This window comes from Suhomyces tanzawaensis (assembly GCF_001661415.1).
Source record: "Suhomyces tanzawaensis NRRL Y-17324 unplaced genomic scaffold CANTAscaffold_6, whole genome shotgun sequence".
In the NCBI taxonomy this organism is placed as follows: domain Eukaryota; kingdom Fungi; phylum Ascomycota; class Pichiomycetes; order Serinales; family Debaryomycetaceae; genus Suhomyces; species Suhomyces tanzawaensis.
Window position 1 is genome coordinate 937,341 of NW_017963641.1, and position 23,971 is coordinate 961,311.

Here is a 23,971-nt window from a genome sequence, read left to right on the forward strand (position 1 = left end):
ACATTGTGCCAGCTACATATTTAGAACATTCGCCAGGCATTTGACTGGGGCCAATCTTCCCGAGCTAAAAAATTACCCACTCATTCCCATCGTAAACGCATTGCCGTCCGCCAGGCTTCGTTGCTTATCAATATAAACCAAGGCAACTGCTGATATCACCGTTATTGGAGAATCACGGGGCCATGTCCACCTTGACGTTTCCGTTTTCCAGCACCCAGATCGATTGTGTCAGATGCATCTGGTACAATCTTCGGATCATTGCCGTTAGACGGTCGGAAGCCACGCCTGAAAATGCCCCCAAAAAGCACACTCCCATGCTCCGTTCCTCCAAGTCACTTCCTTCCATCAGAGCCCCTCAAAAGTCCCCCATTTTGACGGTCAAGACGGCTTTCATCGTCAAGCATCTCCCCAACTTGCCAACTTTCCAGTACCAGATCTGCTCCAAATTGCGTCAGATCGACCACAACAAGTCTGCCGATGCCCGAGACCGATCTAGCTTGCCGACATTGGACCCCAGCCTCCTAGAGTCGCTCATCTTCAAATATCGTTTGGACAAGGTGTTGGACTTCATAGCAATTGCAGTCACTTACTTGGAGCTCCGACTGCCCATTCCCGAAACATACGTCGAGTGGTTGACCAACGACGAGGGAATCCGTCAGTGGAGCCCTCACCAGTTCGAGGTGTTTTCACAGGCGTTGCTCGAGACATTACACTTCGAGTCCAACGAGGAGGAGTCGGTGTTTCAGAAATTCGTATCGTCCATCTTTGACTTTGTCATGGGTAGGACGTTGGGGTCCATGTTGGAGCGGTTACCTTCACCTACTATTGAGCCCCAGCTCGAGCCCCAGGTCAGTATTACTCGCCTGTCATATTCGCTCGGAACCATCACGAGCCATAAATCTTTGGATAATTCGTTATTCTCGGACTCTGGGAACGGAAGCGAGTCTTTCACCACTAACGAGACGTTTCAGCGCCGCATGCCCATGTGCTCAGAAAGACAGAAGAAGGGCCTCTTCAAAAGAATTGCCAGCTCGTTTCGGTTCAAGAAATTGAGGTCTGTGCTGACCAGCAACAGTCCAGAGCCTCCAGCCAGAACTTCCCCTGCCAGCAGTGGTAGCCAGGCTCCAGTCAGTATGTTGCTGGCCACGGATACGCTTTCGAGGTCAACCACAATTTTGCAATCAGGAACGTCATCGATACAACGAACTAGCGATGACCAAAATACACCCAAGAAGAAGACTACCATGAAGTCGTCCCCTTCTGTTAGTCACATAGTCATGCTTGATGGCAGTCTAATGCCGGTGTCCAGGATTCATGGTGGATCTCCTGCAGTTCCTCCCAAATCTACAGTGCCTCCATACCAGCCAGACAGTGACGAGGAATTTTAGAGAAACATCAACGGGCAGAATCTGCAGTAAATAGGTCTTAAGGAATGGAATGGTTATTAAACGGAGATGCTCTCGGCGCATGGTATTAAATTAAAGCAATCATAATTGTAGAAGTCTGTACGGGGGTAATTAGAAACAGTGGTGCCAGACTGTTTCTAAGGCACTGAAGTACGAATTGGGAATTGAAGACGAACGGCGACACCACTTTGTTTCAAGGGCGGGGATTCACTCAATTACTCAATTGGATTAAACTCACGAACTTGACCTAATACTAGGCACAACGATGGTGACTTAAGGCACATTTCACACGATGGATACTTATTATTTCACTGCAATACGATGGTGACTTAGTATTCACTTGCATGTCGGATTAAATAACTCACCAATCCTTACTCACTTACACTGGTCGGTGTCACAGTTCGAATAGTCGTCCACCACACAGTTCAACTTGCTGGATTGTCCATAGGCACTAGCCTTTCTGTTGAGCACGCGATCAGCCGCAGTACTGAACTCGGGCTGGATGGTGGCAGAATGAATGCCAAACCTGTGCAACACTTCTCTGACCTCGCCAACCACCTTCAAGAAACTGGACTGGTCGAACAGGGTGGAAGCGTTGGGCTCAGAGCTCTCGCTCAATTCCAAGTGCAACGACGCGATCAAGATATCCTCGTTCAAGTTCCACACGTGGAAATCGTGCACCGACTTGACCGAGGCAAGCTTAAGGATGCTTTCAAGGATATGCTGGGGATTGATATTTGGCGGGGTAGCTTGCAACAAGATCTTGGATGATTTACGGCACAACGGCAATGCGGACGAGAATATGATCACTGTGATGACCAAGGACACAATAGGATCGGTTAAGAATCTCCAAGAATAATCGGTTTTCCAGATGAACAACGCAGTGATAATGACACCAACATTGCCTAAAGCGTCACCGAATACGTGCAAAAACACACCCTCCATGTTCATGGACTTCTTCTTCTTGGGCTTGGATTCTGGGTGGGGCTCTGAGTGGGAGTGGTCGTGCTTGTGGAGCAAGGGGCTATCCTCGTTGTATCTTTCGACCACGGAGTCAGGGAGGTAGTCAGCCACGTCCGTGGATGAATTGTTGTGGGAGGACTGGTACAATGAGGACTGGCCCACTGAGGCTTCTGGATCAGGGTCCGAGTGAGAGTGGCCATGGCCATGGCCGCTGCCACCACCATGGGAATGACCATGTTCGTGGAACAACACCAACCCTACGAAGTTGCTGGCCAAGCCAGCACATCCCACCACAAGCACAAGCTTGGGGGACGAGATCTCGGCAGGCTCGAAGAACCGTTGGATGGCTTCGATGATAATGGTGAAGCAGAGCGCCAAAAGAAACACGGCGTTGATCAATGCACCCAAGATCTCAGCGCGCTGCCACCCGTAGGTGTACTTGCCGTCAGCAGGCTTGGTGTTCTTGACACGAACCGCCCAGAGGGCGATGATGAGGGAGATGATGTCGTTCAACATGTGGAACGAATCGGCCACCAACGCCAACGAGTGGACCGAATAGCCTACGATGGCCTCGAGGAGGAAGAACACAGTGTCCAACACGAGCAACGACCCGATTCTGAGTTCTTTGCCGTTCATGGGGGGTTGGAATGATAAACAAATGGTACGAAATATGGATTATTTATGCTCGCTAACTTTGCGACAAATACGACCGCGAGTGACAGCGAGGAGCTGCCATGGCGGGCCACGACCACGGGAGTTATATCCGGAGTGGCGCTGGCAGGCTGGGCAGAAGATAGTACAACATGGGACAATACTACAACAGAGGACAATATGTAGAACAGAACACAAATACCTACAAAATACTGAAGTGATCTAAAGACATGTAGCGAGGGCTCGCGCTGCAGTCTCGCTAGACATCTCGTTCTCGCAGGTGCAGTTTCGCAGCTACCACGGTAGAGCTGGTGCTGCACTGCTAGCGAGGGTGACACCACGAGGCGGCGTCGAACCGACCAACCAAGGTTGGGCCGGGACGTTTGTTTGGGAGTGGCGGACATGGCGCTGCTCTTTTGGGCCCAGTGCCCGGGATGGAATGCCATTGTTGGAGTCCTAAGCCCTTTCTGGAGCCGCAGTATCCCATCTGGGAAACCATCTGAAATCGGATGCACACGATAGCACGTGCCTATGTTGCACTGAGAAGATATTATATCTCATTAGTCAATGTCACATCTTTGCTGGTGGATGTATCACTATCAGTAGTTTGTATAACTTTAGATGGAACAAAGTAACTCTCTTTTGCACCCAAGTTTACCAGGTCGAGATTGTTAAAAAGTGTGCCCCAATATGTTAAGTAACTGAAGACTTACAGTTATTTAGTCATTTCCACGTTTGATCTAAACGTAGTTGGATTCAAGATAAATGGATCTACATAAGCGCCTGTGCTTATCGTTTAACAAAGGAGGTATTACTTTCTTGTAGAAACTAGAGTACCTCTTGCAAATTTCCAAAGGTTGCAACAGAAGGGTTGTTGAACGCTGATTGAATTGGTACTTTTGGGAGCAACAATACGTCCCCCAATTCCTATCCTTTAATATTCACCATCCGCTTGTGTTCGTTTCTAGTTCTGAGACTTTCCCGTTGCTATTGTGTTTATTTTATTTCTACCTACTTATCTTCGTATCCTTTCCATTAAACTTTAATTGCTGGCATAGGAATTAGAACACACGTCTACACCAAAGACAAGTATAATGAGCTATCGATAAGTATTCCGCCATTTGAATTAATATTTTGTGGTAATAAGAAACTAGCTTGAGGGTCTAACCGTAATACAGAACAAAACAGCCCAATCCTATGCGTTCAAAGCAGATAAAATTAGTGTCGAAAACGAATCTTTGAGTTAGGTTCATACTAATCACACCTATTAATTGGGTGTTGTCAATATCCAGGAATCAGAAATGCGAAGTTCACTTGCGAATTACTGTACTACACTTGATCTAAGCCAAGAGACTACAGGTTGTTGGGAAAGGTCGTGGATGGAGGTGAAGGGTTGGTCAGACGAGGAAAGGTGGTATACAGGGAGAGGTGAGAGAGGGTTTAGAAGCATGGGTGGCCACAGTCAACCACCAAGTATTGATACAACAGACTGGAGCAGCAGGGCAATGTCGCGAATTGACATCGTGATTTCTGTTCGATATTTCGGCGCTAGTCAAAGCGGATTTAAACCGGGATCCGAAGGATCGATGTATAGGCAGACGCCAAAGGCATGGGGAATCAGGACTAGGGGAGGAATTGAAGTCGAACATGAAATCGTAAGGGCATAAAGGGCTGGCAGGGCCAATTGTTTGATCAAACCAGTCGAATCAACATTAGGAAATTTGGTGACAAAGACGTTTGGTACCTGGTTAACCAGGACCATGCACTCATAAACTGAAGGAAAGCAAACAATCACAAACAAAGCAAAAAGCAAAAAAGCAAAAAACCAAAGAAACTCAAACAAAACGAACAGAACATAAATAACTAACCTTTGCTAGAACCCAATAAATCATTAAATGAAATCTTGTGACCCCCGTTGCTGGAGGCATGCATGTGTGCATTTGCGGGCGCTTGGCCGACTGGTGGGAGCGGTTGTTGGAAGTGGGTGGTTATTGGGTTGGAGATCGGATGTGGGGGTTGCATTTGTGGGAAATGTCCACTTCCAGGAGGGTATTGGTATTGGATGTATCCTTGAGGAGTGTAATTATAAACGAACCCTGGCTGGATGAATTGGTTTGGTGGCATGTGGTGCTGTGGTGGAGGATACATGGGCATCCCATTGGGGGGAACTATGCTGCCTGGAGGATAGGCGGTGACTGGATACTGAGGAGGTGGATGTACTACTTGCGAAGAGGGCGACGAAGCAGTGCTGGCAGAAGAAGCACCCGAGTCAGCAACCTCGTCAGAGGGACCCGAGCTGCTCTTTGTAGACGATTTGAATGAGGGCTTGGGCAAGGCCAACGCCGCGGGCGACGAGTGGAAAGACGATCCAGCATAAGTTGCCTCTGCAGGCAGTTTCTTGTCCTTTGGCTGGGCAGATTTAGTCTTCTTGGAGGTGACCGCCTTGGTAGCACCACCGAAGTTAGGCTTGTCGCCGTTCGGCAAGGAAGGCTCGCTCTTCTTACCAGCGTCGACACTAGGCTTACTCTTAGAACCCTTCTTCTTGCCCTGCGCAGGCTCCTTGGGCTTGCTGGCGCCATCATGGTGGAAGTTGGGCTTGGATCCATTCGGGAGGGCGGGCGAGGTGCTTCGCGAGGTCTTCTTCTTGGAGCCATCATCCTTCTTGGTGGCGTTCTTAGAGCCCTTTGGCTTGGACGACCCGTGGCCAAAGTTCACCTTTTCTCCGTTGGGCAATCTTCTGTCGCCATCGTTCTTGGGGTTCTTGTCGGCTTTGTCGGGAGGCGTCCTATACTGCGCCTGGTGTATGGGTAAAGGTATCTCGTGGGCCATCATATTGTGTGTGTGGTAGAAAGGGACTTCAACGTGGAGTAGTTATAACGGGTCAAAATGGTTGTTGTGGCAAAATATCTGCATATATACGATTCTGGGACAAAGCAGGCTATAGGCTATGTGGTTTGTCGAAGTACAACGAATCTGATGTTAGTGTTGGTTGTAGGGTTCTGGGAGAGCAAATAGTTGATTAGTGGGCGGTCGTGCGCTGGCCCCACCAACGTTTCTTTTGGTAGCTACACAGGAGTCATGCTGGCGTTTACAGGGGCGCGGGACGCAATGTACCCTGTGGGTGCAAAATGAGATGTATACCTTTAATAATGGGTAAATCTCGAAGGTATAGAGCATACGTTGGTTACTTGAGATCTTGTATTAAATTTTGTGCCATCTACAGCAGTTCTGATTTCATATTATGAATATTGTCACCAATGAGATGACGAAGAACCTGGCTACTTTATCTTATTTAGAGTAGTTTCTGCCAACCCATTGCCAGAATAACTCGCTTTTCTAATTCATTTAGCTCCAGGAGGAATCAAAGTAACACTTCTAAGTGGGCCTGGCCTTGTTGAATAGAGTTCTTTAAAATTTCCTATGGCTTCAGTAGCAAGAGGCAAAGCCAGTTCCCCATAATCTCTATTGCAACCACAGATAAAGTATTGGACAAATAACGATGTTAGCGCGGGATGATTCGTATGTTACAGTTATGCTAATCACGCTTCATTCTTTTTTACGTATGAACTCATTTAATAATTGAGTAAGAATGACGGATTAATTCTCACACCACATAAAGGGTGCAATAAAGATACCCAGTTCATGGAGATGCGACATTTACTTGGGAAACACTGTATAGTTACCATTTCAAGTAGATTTAAATTGTTAATTCGATCTATGAAGCAGAGAGGATGTTGGAAATACCGATGACGGCCATACCCGTGACACTCCAGAGGAGCACGAAGTTCAGCGAACCCCCGAATGAAACAGCCGAGCCGTACATCGAGAGCCCAATCACACAGAGAAAGCCACTGGTAACGGCCATCGTGATGCCAAAAATGAAGTTGAGCTTGTCTAAGTCGATGTTGTCGGCATCGTTGGGCACGGAGCCGAGGAAGAAAAACCCGATCAACGCCCCCAACGGTTGGGCCAACCCGCCCAATGTGGCGCTAATGGCCCACGCCTTGAGCTTTGCGTACTTCTTGCTGGACCCCGAGGCAAACGAGTAGTACAACGGCAAGCACATTGAGAACCCCTCGGTGAAGTTGTGGAACAACAAGCTGATAAAGATCGTCACTCCTAGTTCAGGGTTGGTCTCGGATGTAATGTAGGTGATGAAGCCCTCGGGGAACTTGTGGAGGGTGATAGCCAAGATTGTTTGGACACCGATCAAGAGCAATCGCGAGTACGGCGAGTTGACGTGGTGGTGGTGGTCGTGGTGTGTGGAGTGGTCCTCGTTGGTGCGGTGGTGGTGGTGCAGATGGCTGTGACCCGACGATGTGGCTTCGCTGGAGTCCTGGTTGATGGTGGCAATGGCTGCCACTGGAGAGCCTTCGATGGACGCTTCCAAGTCTGGATGGTTGGTGAGCTCAGGGATCTCGCAGTAATGGAGACTGTTGGGCCCATTACTGTGAGAATTGGTTTTGTACAAGCACAACTCTGCCGATGAGTAGCCCTTGCACTCGCCAATTGCCTCGTCCTCCGCAGGAATGATGTAGTGGATAAGTGACTTCTTTCTCACGACCTTGGGCACCAATGGGGCGGTTTCGTCGCTGGTGTCCCTCGAATGCGAGTGGGAGTGAGACTGGGCCAGTGACAGGCTGTGGGAGTGCGAGTGGTCGCTGGAATGAGATTCGTCGTCGTCGTCAGAGGTCGTTTCGCGGGTGGTGTGCTTGTGGACGTCTTTGGTGTGGACCAGCGCAGAGTCGCTGCCGTGATTGCAGTGCACCACCGACTCGCTGGTCAATAAGTGCAAGATGTAGTTGAACGACAAGCACAAGGCCACGCCGAACACGAACGACGCCATCAAGTCGAAGTTGCGCCACTTGGCGCTGGCCAGGTCATCCAGCAGATCATCGTCCAGGCGTTCGCCCAAGTAGTTCATGGCGGCAGGGAGGAGCCGGTACAACGACGTGAACAACAAGCACCCCGAGCTGAACGCCAACGAGCCGTTCAAAAAGGTGTAGTTCTCCTTGATGTGGAACCCGTAGCGGGAGGTGATGAAGCGCGGAAACAAAAGGTAGTAGAGGTCGTCGTAGTAGATCACTCCACACCCCAACACACATAGCACGGACGAGGCGGTGGTAAGGATCCATCCTTGGCCCCAGTCGCTGAGGGCTTCGGGAACCATCTTGTGGTTAGCAGCTAGTAGATGGTGAGGACGGGTATAATGGAACCACGCGGTGCAAATGGAACGATCGACTTGTGGTGGAAGCGCTGGCGGATATGGGCAGCGATATATAGGAGGGTGGCTAAAGTGCACGAATTACGGTTGTGGAACACCCCGGTAGTTATCATCGCGGTTTCCGATCACTACATGGCGAATCCTGCATGGGCCCGCCCGGAGGCTGAATCGATCTGGGATTGGGGATCTATATAACACGGCGAGACAGAGGCGATGAAGAGTATACGGCAGTATCACTATTAGGCTCTTATTGTGATCTGATTGGGATCTGATTGGAGTAGCCTCTTGAATTAATCGTTCTTGGTCAACTCGATGTCGTTGTTGAACTGGGGCAACTCGGCGTAGTCCTTGTTCTTTTTCTTAAACAAAAGCCTCTTTTTGCTCCGGTTCTTTGCAAACTTAACTTTCCGCAAGTGACTCAAATCGGTGTAGCCCTTGTTGATGTATACGAAAAAGTACATCAACACGGCAGCAATAAGCACAGCCGTGGGCATGCCGATGATGACGTAGTACTTCTCATCAATGCCCTCGTCAACCTCCACCGAGATGTGCTGATTGTCCACCTTGTCGTACATCAATTTCAAGTCCTTGTAGCCCTCCTTGCTGACCTTGGCCCCTTTGGCGATCTCGACAACTACCGGATTCTTCAAGAAATCAAAGTCCTCATCGGCAACGTTGTCGGGTTGGATAGAGATCAACACCTTTTTGTAGGCTTCGTTGACTCCCTCGCCAAACCAGCTCTCGTCAATAGTGATGGGAAACCATCCCTTGGTTCTGGGCAACCACTCACTGCTGAAAAATGATGCCTGGCCCAAGGTTCCTCCCTTGTCCAACACCACAGATCTCTTTTCGTGGATCTCCTCCACCTCAATGTCTCTCTTGGTACCACGGTGGTACGCACTCTCCTTGACGAAAGACAAGTGAACCTTGACGTTTTGGGCGTCCTTGAAGAAGTTGGAGTACCAGGTGACGAAGTAGGTCTTACCCATGTTCAACATCTGATTGTCTTGAGGGAAACAGAATGGCTCACTGGTCTTGTCCTTGGCAACTCCTCTCTTGGAGTAGAAATCTGGAGTGCATCTGAGCAAGGGGTTGAGGGAGTGCTCGTAGGGATCCTCTTCAATGTGCTGTTCTTCTTCAAAGATCTCGTCATCAGCCATGTTGTGCGCCTTCAATTCTTCCTTGTTATAAGTCACGGTGGTGGCAGTGGCAAACCAGGTCCCGTAGGTGGGAGATCCGTTCTTGATTATCCCATTCTTGATCTTTGGCTGGATGGTCTTGGGAGATCCGTTCTTGTTCAACGAGATCCATGGCTCCAACCCATTGGTGGTCTTAGGAGGCTTGGCTCCAAATGTCACACTGGCAATCACGGTAGGGGTGACAATTTCCTTCTTGTCAGATGCCAACGTTCTGATCCATGGCTTTGGCTGGTTAGCACTGGTGGTTTTCGATGCAGTTTTGGCTTCCTGTTGCTCCTTGTATTTGGGATTCACTACCACATCCTTGTATCTCTTCTCGAGAGGTTGTGGGGCACCAGTTGGTTCTGGCACCACCTCGCTGATATGTGCAGCTTGTGTCACCACAAGGGACGATAATGCTAATAGAATCCCGAGCTTCATCGTGACGTTTGAAGTGGTGATTTGGATCTATAATTGATCTCAATCGCGTTGTTTTGAAAATTTTGCGGGTTCCGTATACTCCGGAGGTCTGTGATAAAGACAGGCACAAAAGGTAGGAGGTCACGTCTTTGTATGTAGCAGGCACAGACGGCAGAGATGCACGTAATTCGTTCCAATGATATCAAGAGTGAATTGTTAGCATCAAAAGCCCTTTCAATTAGGGTATGCTGGAGGTAGTGAACTGCATGTTGAGCAGACCTACGGGTAAAGTGTAGATTGAGGTGGCTCACCCAGGAAATGACAGATAACGGGCGTAGTGTTACAAGTCGAGAGAGCAGCTGTCGGAACTGATCCAACGGCCCATACGATGCATGACAGGCGCCCCATCTAGACACCAGAGAGATATCGTTCACTCTGGAGTCCAACCCGAGGACCGATTATGATTCTCTTAGAATCTGTTCAGCAAAACTCTACATGGCCACAGAAAGCCGCTAGAAGTGGTGGGCTCCAATAAGTATGTAAGTTCCCCTTCTAAGTGTAGACTCCGCGTTCATTGAGCGAATTTGGATACTTAGAAAGTATAAACTATGTTTGATCTTTGGCAAGTAATTCCATCATTTAATACATGGATCATGGTATCAATGAAACTATGCTGAGAATGCCAAGTCTACAGAGATTCGATGTTGTTCGTTTATTGACTATGTGGTATGGTGGTATTCAACTATATGGGCATCAGATGTCGAGAATCTTCGCTTTTGTAGCTGGAGCTAATCCGGGTAACCCCCGATGCCCTGGTATATACATGGAAGAATACTGATGACTGACGGAGTGAAGTCTGGGTTCCCAGAAACTAGACCTGAAGATAGCCCGAAAGGTACTTGATTTCATTCCATAAACTGGGAACTTCGTCAGCAACCGGTCCTCGGATCTTTTCCCCAGAATACAAGATCTTGTTGAAAGTGCCAATTTGAACCTTTATAAAGTCAAGCACTTCCGGGTGCTTGAGATGCAAGTAATTCTGCAAGAAGGTGTCAGGAAGTTCCTCGAAGGTCAAAGAGTAGATGTAAGCATAGAGCAATAATTCTGACGATGAGAACTTCGTGGTATCAAAAATTGGCCCGAAATCGGAGCCGTCTTCTGCATTTCTCTTAGCAAATATTCTGATATAATGCTGTAAGTACTCGTTGATCAAGACCAAACACCTCAAGGAGTTCTTGCTTTCTTTGAGTGCCATTTTCTCCTTAGATTTCGTGATTAATTGTCTCTCGTGCAAGGTACTGATCGCCACTTGGTCCGGCTCATCAGCATCATCATTGATATATTCGGTTTGGGCCAGTTCCGAGGTTTGTCCTGTGAAGTTGAAAAATCCACCACCCTTGGTGTTCAACCCCAACAATGCCACTTGGGCTTGTGCGTTATTGTAGAACTTCAATGGTTGGTTGTACATCATGGGGAAAGGGAAGTATTTCTGGAACTGTTTTCTGGTGTACTTTTCATAGTTTCTGGTGTTGATATACAAATTGTATTGGTGGATGTATTCTATCTTGTGTAGGTTGATGTTGAGCAACGCCAGATTGACGAGTTGCTCCTTTTTGGACAAGTCACTGGAGCCAACGACACGGCTGGAAGGATATTTTTCAATCAAGTATGCTGAAATCTCCTCATATCCCTGGTATTTGACGGTGTCTTCGATCAAGACCGGCAACTTGTTGATGGTCGATACATTGGTGTTGGAAGAAGTTACAATCTCATACGGTATGTCGAGGGACAGAAGAAGCCACAGACTCGCTAAGCACTCGGGAGATATCACCGAAATCCTACCCCCTTCACCCCAAACGTGTAATTGTAACATGGTGGGTGTTGTATGGCATCTATGGTGGCTATGTCGCATGTCGCACTAGTGCCACCAGAACGTTATGGTAGTGTACCGCCCATCTCCCATCCAGCTAACGTTCATCATCACGCACGAATACACACCACCATCCATCACTCTACCTCCGTTTGCAAACATCCACGTATACATCCATTACTGAATAGCAGGGGCAATTGGAATTGGAACAACCTCTCCATCAGGTACCAAATGCCAAGCAACATGTTCATACAACAAGACAAGAAGAAGAGGTTGACATTGGACGTCATCGGCCAGCTCGAAGATGATCTTGAATTAAACCCCTTAGACTATGTCAAGTGGAATAAGTTGATCAGACAGGTCTTAAACAAAGACAAGGAGGAACAGGTCAGATCCGTGTTCACCAAATACTTGAGCATATTCAAGTTTGATGTACGTCACTGGAACAATCTTGGTCAATCAATCTGTATATAGTGGAGGGAGATCAGCTAGACCATGCTACGTCTGCTCACTGGATGAGTGTACGACGGTTCATTACTGATCTCGCTTTTTCATTTCTTCTATATTTACTTTTACGTGGGAAGTACTGACGGCCAACGAGAATCTCGATCGAAACATTCGAGACGATAGATTCACAAAGTTGATGACCGTTAAATAAATACAATATTCATTACAGATAGAATGACCAAGACCTTAGATATTCGGAATTTACTAACATTAATAGAGCTCCCAATGGTGCAACTACATTAATTATGAATTAAGCCGAGGAGAATTCAAAAAAGTGGAATCTTTGTTCCAAGAGTCATTTCCGATTACTGATAGTGTGGAGCTATGCCGCTTATATGTATCCTACGTTCGTCGTGTTAATGATGTCATCACTGGTGGTGAACGTGCCAGAGGAATTGTGATCCAGGCTTTTGAATTTGCAGTAAATAAAGTAGGCTTAGATATTGCCAGTGGAGACTTATGGAACGACTACTTAGACTTCTTGAAGACTTGGACTCCAAGTGCAAGTTGGGAACTTCAACAAAAAGTTGATTTGATTAGGAAAGTGTATAAAAAGTTTCTCGTGGTTCCTACTGAAGGAATTGAGAAGTCTTGGCAAGAATATACCAAATGGGAAAACGAAGTTAATCCTTCAACTTCTAATAAATTTATTTCTGAAAAATCAGCAGAATTCATGGTTGCCAGATCTTGGAATACTGAATGGCACAACATCACCGAAAAGAAACTTAAACGTGAGATAAATCCAAACTCGTTCAATTCTAATGATAACAGTGGACCTCTCAGGAAACAACTCGACTTATACCTCAAGTGGATCGAGTTGGAAAAGAAAAATAACCTCGACATCAAAGACAATTCTCAGCTCGAAAAGAGAATTCTGTATGCTTATAGACAGTCAACATTTTCTTTACCTTTTGTTCCAGAACTTTGGTTCAAATTCAGCAAATTTTGGTTACAGAACAACGAAGAAGCTAATATCAATACCAGTATTGAAATACTTAGTCAGGGTACTACATTTAACCCTAGAAGTATGTTGATATCATTTCAATTAGCAGAGCTTTATGAGAAAGATGGTAATTTTGAAAAAGCTAAAGAAACTTACCTCAACTTGATATCACACTTGAGCATCCCATACAAGATGTACACTGATAGAATTGAAGCAATAGAAAGCCGAGTTTTTCCCAAAAAGCAGCAATCCGTTGTTGAAGACGAAAGTACTCCACCAACAGAGCTGCTTACCGAAGCTGAGCCTACGCCAGAACCTACCAAAAAGATTGAAAATGACGATGACGATGACGACGATGAGGACCAAAAGATTGTATACTTCACAAGGGATGAGCAAAATCAAATAGCAAGACTTCAAAAATTCCAAGAGGAGTATGCAAAGCAAATTACTTTGGGTTATATAAGGTTAATGATCTCATCCAAGAGATCAAAGGGTATGAAAGAATCACGTCTCATTTTCAAACAATCACGTTCAAGCTTCCCAGCAATTGGATATGAATTTTACGTTGAAAATGCATTGCTTGAACATTATTCAGATAATAAGAAGGTGGCCTTGAAAATTTTTGATTTAGCTTTCAAGATGAAAGCATTCAGTACAAACGGAAAGTTTTTATCAGCGTATTTGGAGTATCTTATCAACAGCAATGATGTGGATAATATAAGAAAACTTCTTCAATCATCAGACACTAACATTTCCAAAGAAATAGCCAGCTTAGAAGAATCTTTGTTACTTCCCGATGTGCCTGAGCATATCAAAGAATCCCGTAATAAACAAATTAGGGTTCTTAAGCTGTATTTGAAGAAACTTTTAAAGAGGTATATCGGATACTCCTCTAATTATTTATCTCTTGATGTTGCGAGCAGCTTTGCTAACAAGTACGAACAACTCTTTCCTGATGAAGATCCAATAGCATTGTTCAGTGATAGATATCGTCTTAGTGGCAAAAACCTCATCAGAAAATTCGAATTAGATGACGCAGATGATTCCAGTGATGATGAAGGAGAAGAGGAGGATGCAAGAAGGTCTAAGAGAAGAAGAGTCTCTAAAAAACAGGCACAAGTTGCCTTTAATGAACCTAGCGCTCAAGAAGCCGCCAATAAGAGCAACGGATCCTTATCCAATGGACAAGAGGATGCCAAAGAACCTCTTGTTGGGAAAACCCTTGTCACACTTATGACCGCGTTACCAAACGCCTCTTATTTCGGACATGCCTCCGAAAGTGTATTTAATAGTGAAAAATTGGTACAACTTTTAGCCAACTTACCGAACGTGCCTATTGACTAGATATATAATAAATATATGAAGGTAAGACATACTGTTGCACCTTGTAGGTTTGCCCTTTCAGTTGGTAGCTTTTCAATAGTTCTAAAGTCTTCGTAATAAGTAGGTGCTACATTTGTCGGAGCCTTTAACTTCTATTTTGTAGACCCACTTCTAAGTGATTAAGTAATGATCCGAGAATGCCTGCGGTCTCCTTGGCCTGGAGCTTGCATCCTGTTTCCTACTAGAGTGCAAAAAAGCTAGAAGAATTTTCCTGAAGTGTTATTCAGAAGGCTAATCATGCGTTTGAAAGTATTGGTCTTAAATTTAAAAAAATGATACAATAAGGAAGAAATATAGTACATGAATTTTTGAATTATATACAATAGAGATATCTCTCTGAGCTATTTTATAGATGAACAACGTGAAAGCTTAGAAAAAGCCACCTATAAATGTACCTCTTAGGAGCAAGATAAACTCTTCAAATGGCTTGTGTATGCAAATTTGTTTGTCTCGTTAACTAGAAGCCTCTCACATCATCTTGCACAATGTCCATAGTATCGACCAATGATGGTTTGAAGGGCCATGCTTCATAGACATTGAAAATCTCACTCCAGTCATCGATTGAGAGTTCACGAGCGCTTTTTTCAAGTATGCTCGAAGAAAGCTTCACGGATAAATCTTCCATTGCTCCAGGACCAATATTGGACAAAGAGTCCTTGATCTTTTGTGACGCATTGAAATATATTGACCGAATAACGTACTCGTACATGTCGTACTTTTCTGCCGAGATGTCCTTGGGAACAATTTCCAAGAGTGCAAGCTGTCCATTAGATGGAAGTATACTTCTGCTCGTCAATGGAATAGGCTGATCCTTCATAATTAAACGAGGGTCATATCCGCTACCGTCTGCTTCAGTAAAGTCTTCGGGCTCGGAGATAGCCACCAATTTGCTTTCTGTATAAAGTTCTCTCTTAATGGCTGATTTATTTCTCTTATGAAATGAGCTTCCAGACATAAATTTCATTGCTGTGACATCAGGAGTAAAGCACAACATACGGACCCTTCCGTACTTCTGGAGCCAATTTTTATAGATACAGCACATAATCCATTGTGCTAACAACGATTCACCGAATTTACTTGGGGTCACATTGCCTATGATTAGAAGTTCATCGTGCACTTTATCGCGAGGAACATAAGAGGGCTGAACAATTTTGTCCTTCTGAATAAGATCATCAAAAGTTTCCCATTTATATCCATCCTTGGCGTATAGATGGAAATTCTCTTTGTTATTGGTTGTCTCTTGAAGGTGGCTTATTCTTTCCTTCCAATGTCCAACATTGACTTTCGTGTTCTCAATAATGACGTGGTTGCGAGGTTTGAGCTCGTAGTTGACCATGGTGGAGAATAATCCAAAACCGGAAAAGATGTCTATGATATCAAGGTTGGCTGAGTTGGGGTACTTGGATTTTAAGTCCAATTTGTCAATTATTTCCTGGCATTGTTGTGGTTTTGCCAAATGCTTAAAGTTGTATTGAAACTTCGGGAGTGGTCCCAGGAAGATCTTCGAGAGTGCTGGGTTGAAAGACCGGAACGAACTCATCGATATGGCTGCTGACACACCTAGCATGCCAAATTTTTCAGCCAGATATCTAGGCACGTGACCAGATATCCCAAGTTATCGCAGGAATGGGTGGTTGAAACGCCACCACGAGATGTCAATCAATAATGTCATTTTGAAGCCCAATTATCAGGAGCTATTAGGGACGCTGCAGATCCCTTTCGAAGTCAGTACTGATGGACTAGAGACTCTCAAATTCCATTCACCCACATCTCGCCAATCCTTATCAATCAGCCTGCATGGGAAACTGGATCATACGATCAACATCAATGCCAAAGATGGCTTCGTCTACCTAACTACAAAGCGATTAGTGTACATAACTGGAGATCAAGGAGACGTCAGTACGTTTCTGATAGATTTGAATTTAGCACCAGTATTGCAACTTAGTCATAAATTGAAAGCCCCTTGGTTTGGGGCCAACTACTGGGAATTCATCTTCTTTAGTGCCAGCAACCCCAGCATTGCCAGCGACGGGTTTCCTAAGGACCAGTTCTTCTTGGGACAAATCATGTTTTATGATGGAGGTTTGTTCAACTTTATTGAACTATTCAATTCTGTCTTGAATGACAATGTGAATAATGGGCACATAGATGAGTCTTTGCCTCGGTATTCTGAATGAACATGAACTGACAACTACGCGAACTGGATTCGATTATGGTTCAATGGGATATTACAAAACTATCACTTGAATATTTATGGCGGTTTCATATAACAATAATACAATTGAATTTATTAATTATACATGAAAGGAAATGAAAATGTAAGCTATGGTATCACTCCAACGATAATGGCGTAGTATTTTCAGTATCAGCATTGGAAGTTAATCCCAATAACGATGAGTCAAGCTCTTCTCCATTGTCAAGCCTAGCCAAGTGATTCTCAACGGGGCGCTTTACAGCGGAGTTAACTGCCAATGGTTTCAACCCAAGTGCTTCATCAAAATCGGCAAAATCAATCAACTTATTCTTTTCTTCCTCCGTGAGATCAGAAGTCAATTCTTTGAACCTATCGAATGCCATCTGCTCTAATGCTGCAGCATCCTGGTAAACAATAGAACCTTCTTCGTTGTAGATTTTGGCATTGGTAAACATCAAATGCAAATCTTCCAAAGCTTCTCTAATCGAGGTGTAAGTATTTGAGTTCATTCTCTTCTTGACTGTGTCTAAAGCAATTGGATTTTTGATCAAGACATAGTAGTCTGGATAAAGCTTTCTAGATGGTTTAACCAAAAACAAGTCACTTAAAGTTCTACCATGCTCATTTTGGTAAGACATAATCAAATTGAAAATTCCTTCAATAACTTCTTGCAAGTTGGTTCGTTCTTCTGGCAGTAAAGGATCAATAGTTGGAGTCGATCTGTATAAAATAGATCTAGCCCCACGTCCCTTACGGTTTCTAGGTTTGGCTTTAGATGCTTGTGACTTAGGAGTGGCCGATTTTTGCCTCTTGCTTGAGGGTTCGACCAGATCTTCTCTATCTGCTGATCTCTTACCACTGGGGTTACTTTCGAAGTCCTCGTCCTGACTGAATTGTTCATCTTCAACTGCCTTCTTCTTTGGGCGAATTCTTTTTCTTTTTGGCTTCAGTTCACCCTCATCATCACTTGCATCAGAAACAACACCGTCGATTTTCTTCAACCATTGCTCTTCAGTCAAATTGTCGTCATAACTCATGGTTTTACGCTCTCTATTACCTCTTCCGTAATCCTCAAGAACAATATCCTTCTTCAAGAAGTCTTCTGGATTTTGTTTATAGACATAAGGTAATTCAGAATCAGCAAACAATCTGCTTGGATAAGCAGCTTCTCTGGTAGCAACGGCTCTTTCTTCGTCGAGTCTTCTAAATGTCTCTAATTCAGCTTCATTTCTAGCGATGACTCTATTCAATTCATCATCATCCAAGTCCTCATCATCGCTACCGCTACCCTTATGTTTACGCTCTTCTTCCTTGTCCAACAAGGCTCTCAACATTGCTTCTTGTTCTTCTGAAGTGGACTTGTTATCGAATTTACCAGCTTGGATAACCTTACCATCAATTTCCAACTTCGCATGAGCTCTTTCTAAGATCATTTCCTCAATAGAATCTTCCGTAATTAACCTAAGAATTCTTACCTCATTCTTTTGACCGATACGATGCGCTCTATCTTGAGCTTGTAAATCTTGATGAGGGTTCCAGTCAGTGTCAAAAATAATGACGGTATCTGCTGTTTGCAAGTTAAGACCCAAACCACCTGCTCTGGTTGATAATAGGAAACAGAAATACTCGGAGTCTGGGGCATTAAACAATTTCAACAAAGAAGTTCTATCATCCGCCTTAGTCCCACCATCCAATCTCATATACTTCATTCCACGTAATCTTAAGAAATCTTCCATGATGTCCATAATTTGTGTCATTTGAAAGAAAATCAATACTCTGTGTCCTGTCAACTTGAACTTTGGCAAAATCTTATCCAAAAGTTCAAATTTACCCGCAACCCTCCAAATAATGTCATTAGTTTCCACTGTAGGGTTGATTAAATTTTCAACTTCTTCATATACAAATGGATGGTTACAAATTTTTCTGAGTTGCATGATTTGGTTGTTAGCATTTTTGATCATGATTGGCTCAGTACTTGTTAAAGTCTCACTTGCAAACAAAATGTTATGTTTCAACATTTGCTGGTATAATTTGGATTGAAGGGCAGACATTTTACACTTGACAACCTTCTCAACCTTGTTAGGTAAATCCTTCTCGACATCTTTCTTCAATCTTCTCAAAAGGAACGGCCTTAAGACTTTATGCAATCTTCTAATGACCAATAAAGTTTCTTCTTCGCTCAATTCTATCTTATCTTGACCACCCGTGTTCGAAAATGGAGTATTAAACCATTCGTCAAAAGACTTAACAGAGTTGAAAATTTTTGGCAAGACGAAATTCAAAAGTGCCCACAATTCAGGTAAATTATTCTGCAAAGGAGTACCCGTCAAAATCAAACGGTAGTCACTATGGTAGCTGTGGGTCAAAGTCTCGGACAACTTAGAGTTGGCATTCTTCATACGATGACCTTCATCGATTATCATATGGACCCATTTCACTCTGGACAACAAGGCTTTATCCTTGATGATGTATTCGAATGTCGTCAATAAGATTTGGAAATTACCCATCCTTATATCTTGTTGCATGATTTTACGTTGATTTGGAGTACCCTTATAAGTGATCTTTTTGACTGCTGGTGCCCATTTCTCAAATTCTAAATTCCAATTTGTTAATGTGGACAATGGCACAATCACTAAAAAGGGACCCGATATCTGTTTAACTTCGACCAAATAGGTAATTAATGAGATTGTTTGAATAGTCTTACCTAAACCCATCTCATCTGCCAAAATACCATTTAAATGATTGTTAAACAAGGAAACCATCCATTGCAAACCCTTCAATTGATATTCCTTCAAGGTACCACCAACCAAGATAGATGGCTGCTTATGAACTTCTTCTTTTATTCTATGAGCAACATGGTAGTAATCCATCTTTTCTCTCTTCTCATCATCATTAACCTCTGGACTATCTTCCTTGACATTTCTGCCTGTCTTAGATTTTTCAGAAGATTCCTTCTGTTGAGATTGAACAGCTTGAGCTAAAGAGTCCAAAAATTGGTTGGTTTGCTTCAACAAATGTGTAATTCTTGTATCCTTAGTATGATCTAATAATTTCAAATAAGCTTCCTCATCGTTAGATTTCAATGCCTGCAAACGTTGTTTGGCCATCTTTTCAATCCTCTTCTGCTCTTCTCTTGCAGTCTGGTTATGGAAACTATTAATTTTAGTATTAAGACGATTTAATTTTTCTTTCTTCTTGGTGGTGATATTGAATCTCCTTTCCCTCGACAGTAAAATTTGGTTAATAGTCTTTTGATGTTTTTGATTCTCTGCCTGCACTAAAGTCTGTAACTGATGGGTGTATAAGTCGTGAGTTGCACTGACATTTTCAAGTGACAAAGTATTGAATTTTGCAAGGAAATTAGGATGGGAGTTTGGTAGTAAAGACTTGCTGAACCACACCTGAGACAAAATTTTACCTCTTAATTGTTTCTGGAAAGGAGCTAACTCTAATTTGATTATTTGAGCTTCTATTTTTTCCCTCTGTTCATCAGTTTCATCCATTGAATTTAATCTATTGCGAAGTTGAGTTAACTCTTCATCCATTTGAATCATCATCAACACTTCCTTATTGGTGACAATATCATCCATATTAATTCCTTCTGGTGACAAACTTGGCCACTGAAGACGGCTCTGAGGGGCATATAGTGCTTGGAAAGCGATTTGCTTGTCACTTTCGCGAAGGATGTTTGGTAACTCGAAAGTATCCACTTGGACATTAGCCTTCGAAATAGGTAGCACTGCTACTGTTTTATTGGCCGACTTGTCTGGAATCAACTTATCCAATGATCTGGGAGGTTCAGGCTTATACAATACAGCTCTGAATGTCTTGGCCAGTGATGTTGTGTCAACTGCAGCCTGCTGTGAAATTGAGGGAGATTGTCCTTGTTGGATTGATTCTATTGGCTTGACTGGTTGCTTCATGGATTCGTGGGATTGAAGTGGAGTAGACTTAGAACCCTTGTTCAAGTTCTTTCCGTTTGAGTCATAGGAAGGTGTAATGGGGCCCGTGCCTACTGGGGCAGTGTTCATCATCTTACCTTGTGCCTGTTGAGATAAGTTAATGTTTTGCTGGGAGCCCATACTTGGAGTTTGCTGAGCAGAGGGTGCTTGTGGCTGACCAGGTTGCGACTGTTCCAAGGATGGAAGATATGGTCCATTTGGAAAAGCAGATCTTTCTGTGGTCACAAACTCGATGAGGTTTTGAGGTATCTGAGGGGTTCCGGGACCAGGGTTCTTTAAAAGGTACTTCAATGCTTGGAACTGTGATTTCACCAATTGAAATTGCTGTGCGGTGAAAGCGGATTCCTGAGAGTTGGCACCTGCTTGGTTCCGAGGTACGGGAATGGTCCCGTTTCCATTGGCAGTACCGTTGTTTTGCTGGAACATCAATTGTTGTGCTGCCTGGTTGGGGACCGGGGGAGCATTCTGTCTATTGGGTATTTGGTTGTTTGGGGCTTGTGCACCCATGACCATGTTGTTGGGGCCAGAGCCCATCAAGTTGGCATTCTGCACGTTAGGAGTGCCTTGGTTGGATGACCCCATCATGGATCCAGCCATAGAGTTGTGGGGCTGGACAGGAAACTGCTGCACGTTGCCATTGGCCTGGGGAGGTCCATGCGGAGGCTGGGAAAGTGGTTGTTGAACCGGAGACTGACCATTTCCTTGAGCACCTTGTTGCTGCTGTTGCTGCAGCTGTCTTTGGAGTTGGTTCTGCTGGAGATATTTGATGATTTTGCTCAACTGGGCAAACTCGGGAACGCTGACTGCTTGTTCACCGTACTGGTTCCGAAGTTGGTGCCAACGCTGGAGGATTTTCTGGATCTCCTCTCTGGTTAATTGACGATTCATTCTGACTGAGTTGCCTCAAAAAGACTACACGAGAATCCCGATTGATTGACTGGAAAATATCGTGTGTGTATGGTTGTCCGGTTTTGTATTTTGAACGGAGCGTGAGCGAGGAGCGACACGAAAATTTACGGTCGTGTACGGCACGAATATATATTAGGAAACGGGTGGGCCTGGTACAGTGGTTCCTGGTAGGCCCCTACCAGAGCAGAGCTGGTACGGCGGGCGTACACAAACGTACGCGAACAGCGGGAGCATGCTAAATACTGAGGTGCAAGTGCGCTTGCTGGAGCGTAGATACTAAAGCCTTCGGATGCTGATCAGATAATTCTTGCACCGGCGTAACAATACTTTGGTGACCAATGTGAATGGACATTTAAGTGTAGCAGGCTCGTTGGGATCGTCTCTGTTCCTGTTGTATACTTTGAAATTAAAGTGACCAAAAGAACTAGTTATGGCTTCCACAATTCTCCAGTGCCCCGTGGAGCATAATTAATGGCATCAAAACGCTCCATCTTGACCTGATCGCCAGCAACTCCATAACCTTCTCTGACAACCCCATCTACTTGGCGGGTTTTCCTCTTGCGTGCCTTTGCACCAGCTACATTCTTGAACTTGGGTCTCTGGTCAATGCTCTCGTACCTGTACTGGGTGGTATCGATGGTGCTCCGAAGGATATTACTCTCGTGCTCACCTTCATCGTGCGCCGAGAAATCGAGGAGTGGGTTGTATAGCTCGATCAGGTTGACATCATGGTTCTGAAACATGAGCACCTCGGTTTCGTTGACATTGAAACAGTCGATCCCGAAACATCTGGCCCAGATCTTGGTGATCGGGTCTTCAGTCACCAATTTCCACTGTTCAGCTGGATTCTTGCTTACGGATTTTTCGATAAACCGCTTGTATATACACGAGCGGATTAAATACCTCAAACGTGCAGGCATAATGGCATCCTGGTCAGAGTTTGCTAGGGCATTCTGATAAGATGCCGAGTTTTCGTACTGGATATCGTTGGTCTTGTGGCTTTCTCTCAACGAAAAGGAGTTGCTAAAATTATTAGTCAAGTCATCAAGGTCATCGTGACCTTTTCTCTCCATTACAGGTTGGTGACCCAACAAATGGGAATCGAACTTGGTTTTGAAGTTGGGAAAGTCACGGATTTTCGGGGTATGAACTTGATATTTCTGGCATTTTTCCCAGTTGGGTCCTGCCTCGCGTGGAGACTCGAGGTAGATCCGGTGGACGAGCTGTCCCAGCAGACTAACAGTCCCTTGTTCTTCCTTTTCAATGAACTTGTCGATGAACCTGATTGCTTCCCTAGCATTGGTAGCAGTCATTGAGATACCCTTTTTGACGAAATCAAACTCGTGCAAGGTGTACGATGGAATGTACATGTTCAATAGAATTTTGGTGTCTAGGTCATGGGAATGGTTTGCCTTGACATACTCTTCATTGAACCATCTCTTTATGTTTCCAATCCCTCTGACAAATGCAGTATGATCAAGGATGATGTTGACCGATCTTGTTGGTACATCCTGAACGGAATCGCTTAAATCAGCGGTCTGATGAAATAACTCATCTACCGGCTCACTGTTGGTGCTTCCTGCGTAACTAGCCTGATCATCACTCTTACCTGAGCCAAACAGATGTAGTGACATTCTATGAGTGCCCAAATTGACTGTGCATCCAAGTGTGAGACAGTTTAATGACGATGTAGTGGCTGTTGAAGAAGAAATCTATCGCTAGCAGAAAGTTCAAGTTTGAGGACCGATCACGTGATGTTCGTCACGTGTTTACTCCTACCTCGAAATACCTGATCTAGTATGTTACTTTATACGCCCGTAGTATCATGAACGTCGAGTTGGTGCTACGCAATCTACAGAGAAGATGTGGGTGTTGGGGTAGTGGTATGTATTATAGTAAGTACTATAAGGTCTACTTGTTAGTAAAATGCTTCACACAAGTCTTCAGCAGTGGGGGTCAAATATCAGATATAGTCAAGGTTCTATTCATCGAGCTGAAAAGCCCTAACATTAGAGATGCCAGAAAAAACATACTTAGAATAAAAAATTCATCCTGTTGACGGCACTGCTGAAGTTCGTTGGTACTTACTGTTTTGGTGATGGAGGTATTGATGAGAAAAAAAAATGGCGAATGGCCTGCTTTTATAGTGTGCGAAGAGAATTAGTAGCACAAAACCAGTTAGGGCTCTGAAGTTGGGCTGAACAGCTTATAAAGAAAAGAGTTCGAAAATGGTCAATTCTGGCTAGGAAACGACACCTTGCAATTTGAATCATTCAGAGAGAGGATCCTTTGTCTGGAGACTAAGTTTTATAATTATCGGGATACAAAGTGAAGGTTTTTTTTATATATTTATATATTTTG

The 23,971-nt window shown here is 44.4% G+C and overlaps 10 protein-coding genes across 10 annotated transcripts; 2 read left to right on the forward strand and 8 right to left on the reverse strand.

Annotated features, from left to right (window-relative positions):
• Positions 1-182: 182 nt before the first annotated feature.
• CANTADRAFT_23192 (uncharacterized protein) lies at positions 183-1,388 on the forward strand (the record flags this gene model as incomplete). The annotated part of the gene is made up of 1 exon (XM_020206931.1): positions 183-1,388. One exon carries the CDS (start codon positions 183-185, stop codon positions 1,386-1,388), a length of 1,206 nt encoding a protein of 401 aa, XP_020063210.1.
• A 393-nt stretch (positions 1,389-1,781) lies between these two features.
• CANTADRAFT_7548 (Zn(2+) transporter) lies at positions 1,782-3,005 on the reverse strand (the record flags this gene model as incomplete). The annotated part of the gene is made up of 1 exon (XM_020211134.1): positions 1,782-3,005. The coding sequence occupies one exon, from the start codon at positions 3,003-3,005 to the stop codon at positions 1,782-1,784; it is 1,224 nt and encodes a 407-aa protein (XP_020063211.1).
• A 1,878-nt stretch (positions 3,006-4,883) lies between these two features.
• CANTADRAFT_7549 (uncharacterized protein) lies at positions 4,884-5,852 on the reverse strand (the record flags this gene model as incomplete). Its single annotated transcript, XM_020211135.1, has 1 exon — positions 4,884-5,852. One exon carries the CDS (start codon positions 5,850-5,852, stop codon positions 4,884-4,886), a length of 969 nt encoding a protein of 322 aa, XP_020063212.1.
• Positions 5,853-6,735: 883 nt separating this feature from the next.
• Positions 6,736-8,190, reverse strand: CANTADRAFT_54642 (Zn(2+) transporter; the record flags this gene model as incomplete). Its single annotated transcript, XM_020210349.1, has 2 exons — positions 6,736-7,348; positions 7,403-8,190. The coding sequence occupies 2 exons, from the start codon at positions 8,188-8,190 to the stop codon at positions 6,736-6,738; spliced, it is 1,401 nt and encodes a 466-aa protein (XP_020063213.1).
• Positions 8,191-8,534: 344 nt separating this feature from the next.
• Positions 8,535-9,863, reverse strand: CANTADRAFT_91523 (uncharacterized protein; the record flags this gene model as incomplete). The annotated part of the gene is made up of 1 exon (XM_020211829.1): positions 8,535-9,863. The coding sequence occupies one exon, from the start codon at positions 9,861-9,863 to the stop codon at positions 8,535-8,537; it is 1,329 nt and encodes a 442-aa protein (XP_020063214.1).
• An 850-nt stretch (positions 9,864-10,713) lies between these two features.
• On the reverse strand, positions 10,714-11,715 carry SAM37 (SAM complex subunit; the record flags this gene model as incomplete). The annotated part of the gene is made up of 1 exon (XM_020211830.1): positions 10,714-11,715. One exon carries the CDS (start codon positions 11,713-11,715, stop codon positions 10,714-10,716), a length of 1,002 nt encoding a protein of 333 aa, XP_020063215.1.
• A 137-nt stretch (positions 11,716-11,852) lies between these two features.
• CANTADRAFT_27034 (cleavage polyadenylation factor subunit) lies at positions 11,853-14,539 on the forward strand. The gene is made up of 2 exons (XM_020207974.1): positions 11,853-12,144; positions 12,437-14,539. The coding sequence occupies exons 1-2, from the start codon at positions 11,944-11,946 to the stop codon at positions 14,504-14,506; spliced, it is 2,271 nt and encodes a 756-aa protein (XP_020063216.1). The 5' UTR covers positions 11,853-11,943; the 3' UTR covers positions 14,507-14,539.
• A 463-nt stretch (positions 14,540-15,002) lies between these two features.
• Positions 15,003-16,085, reverse strand: CANTADRAFT_54071 (RNA polymerase specificity factor; the record flags this gene model as incomplete). Its single annotated transcript, XM_020210283.1, has 1 exon — positions 15,003-16,085. One exon carries the CDS (start codon positions 16,083-16,085, stop codon positions 15,003-15,005), a length of 1,083 nt encoding a protein of 360 aa, XP_020063217.1.
• A 497-nt stretch (positions 16,086-16,582) lies between these two features.
• Positions 16,583-21,589, reverse strand: SNF2 (SWI/SNF catalytic subunit; the record flags this gene model as incomplete). Its single annotated transcript, XM_020211831.1, has 2 exons — positions 16,583-16,598; positions 16,896-21,589. 2 exons carry the CDS (start codon positions 21,587-21,589, stop codon positions 16,583-16,585), a joined length of 4,710 nt encoding a protein of 1,569 aa, XP_020063218.1.
• A 449-nt stretch (positions 21,590-22,038) lies between these two features.
• On the reverse strand, positions 22,039-23,244 carry CANTADRAFT_91529 (uncharacterized protein; the record flags this gene model as incomplete). Its single annotated transcript, XM_020211832.1, has 2 exons — positions 22,039-23,121; positions 23,170-23,244. The coding sequence occupies 2 exons, from the start codon at positions 23,242-23,244 to the stop codon at positions 22,039-22,041; spliced, it is 1,158 nt and encodes a 385-aa protein (XP_020063219.1).
• Between the last annotated feature and the right edge of the window lie 727 nt (positions 23,245-23,971).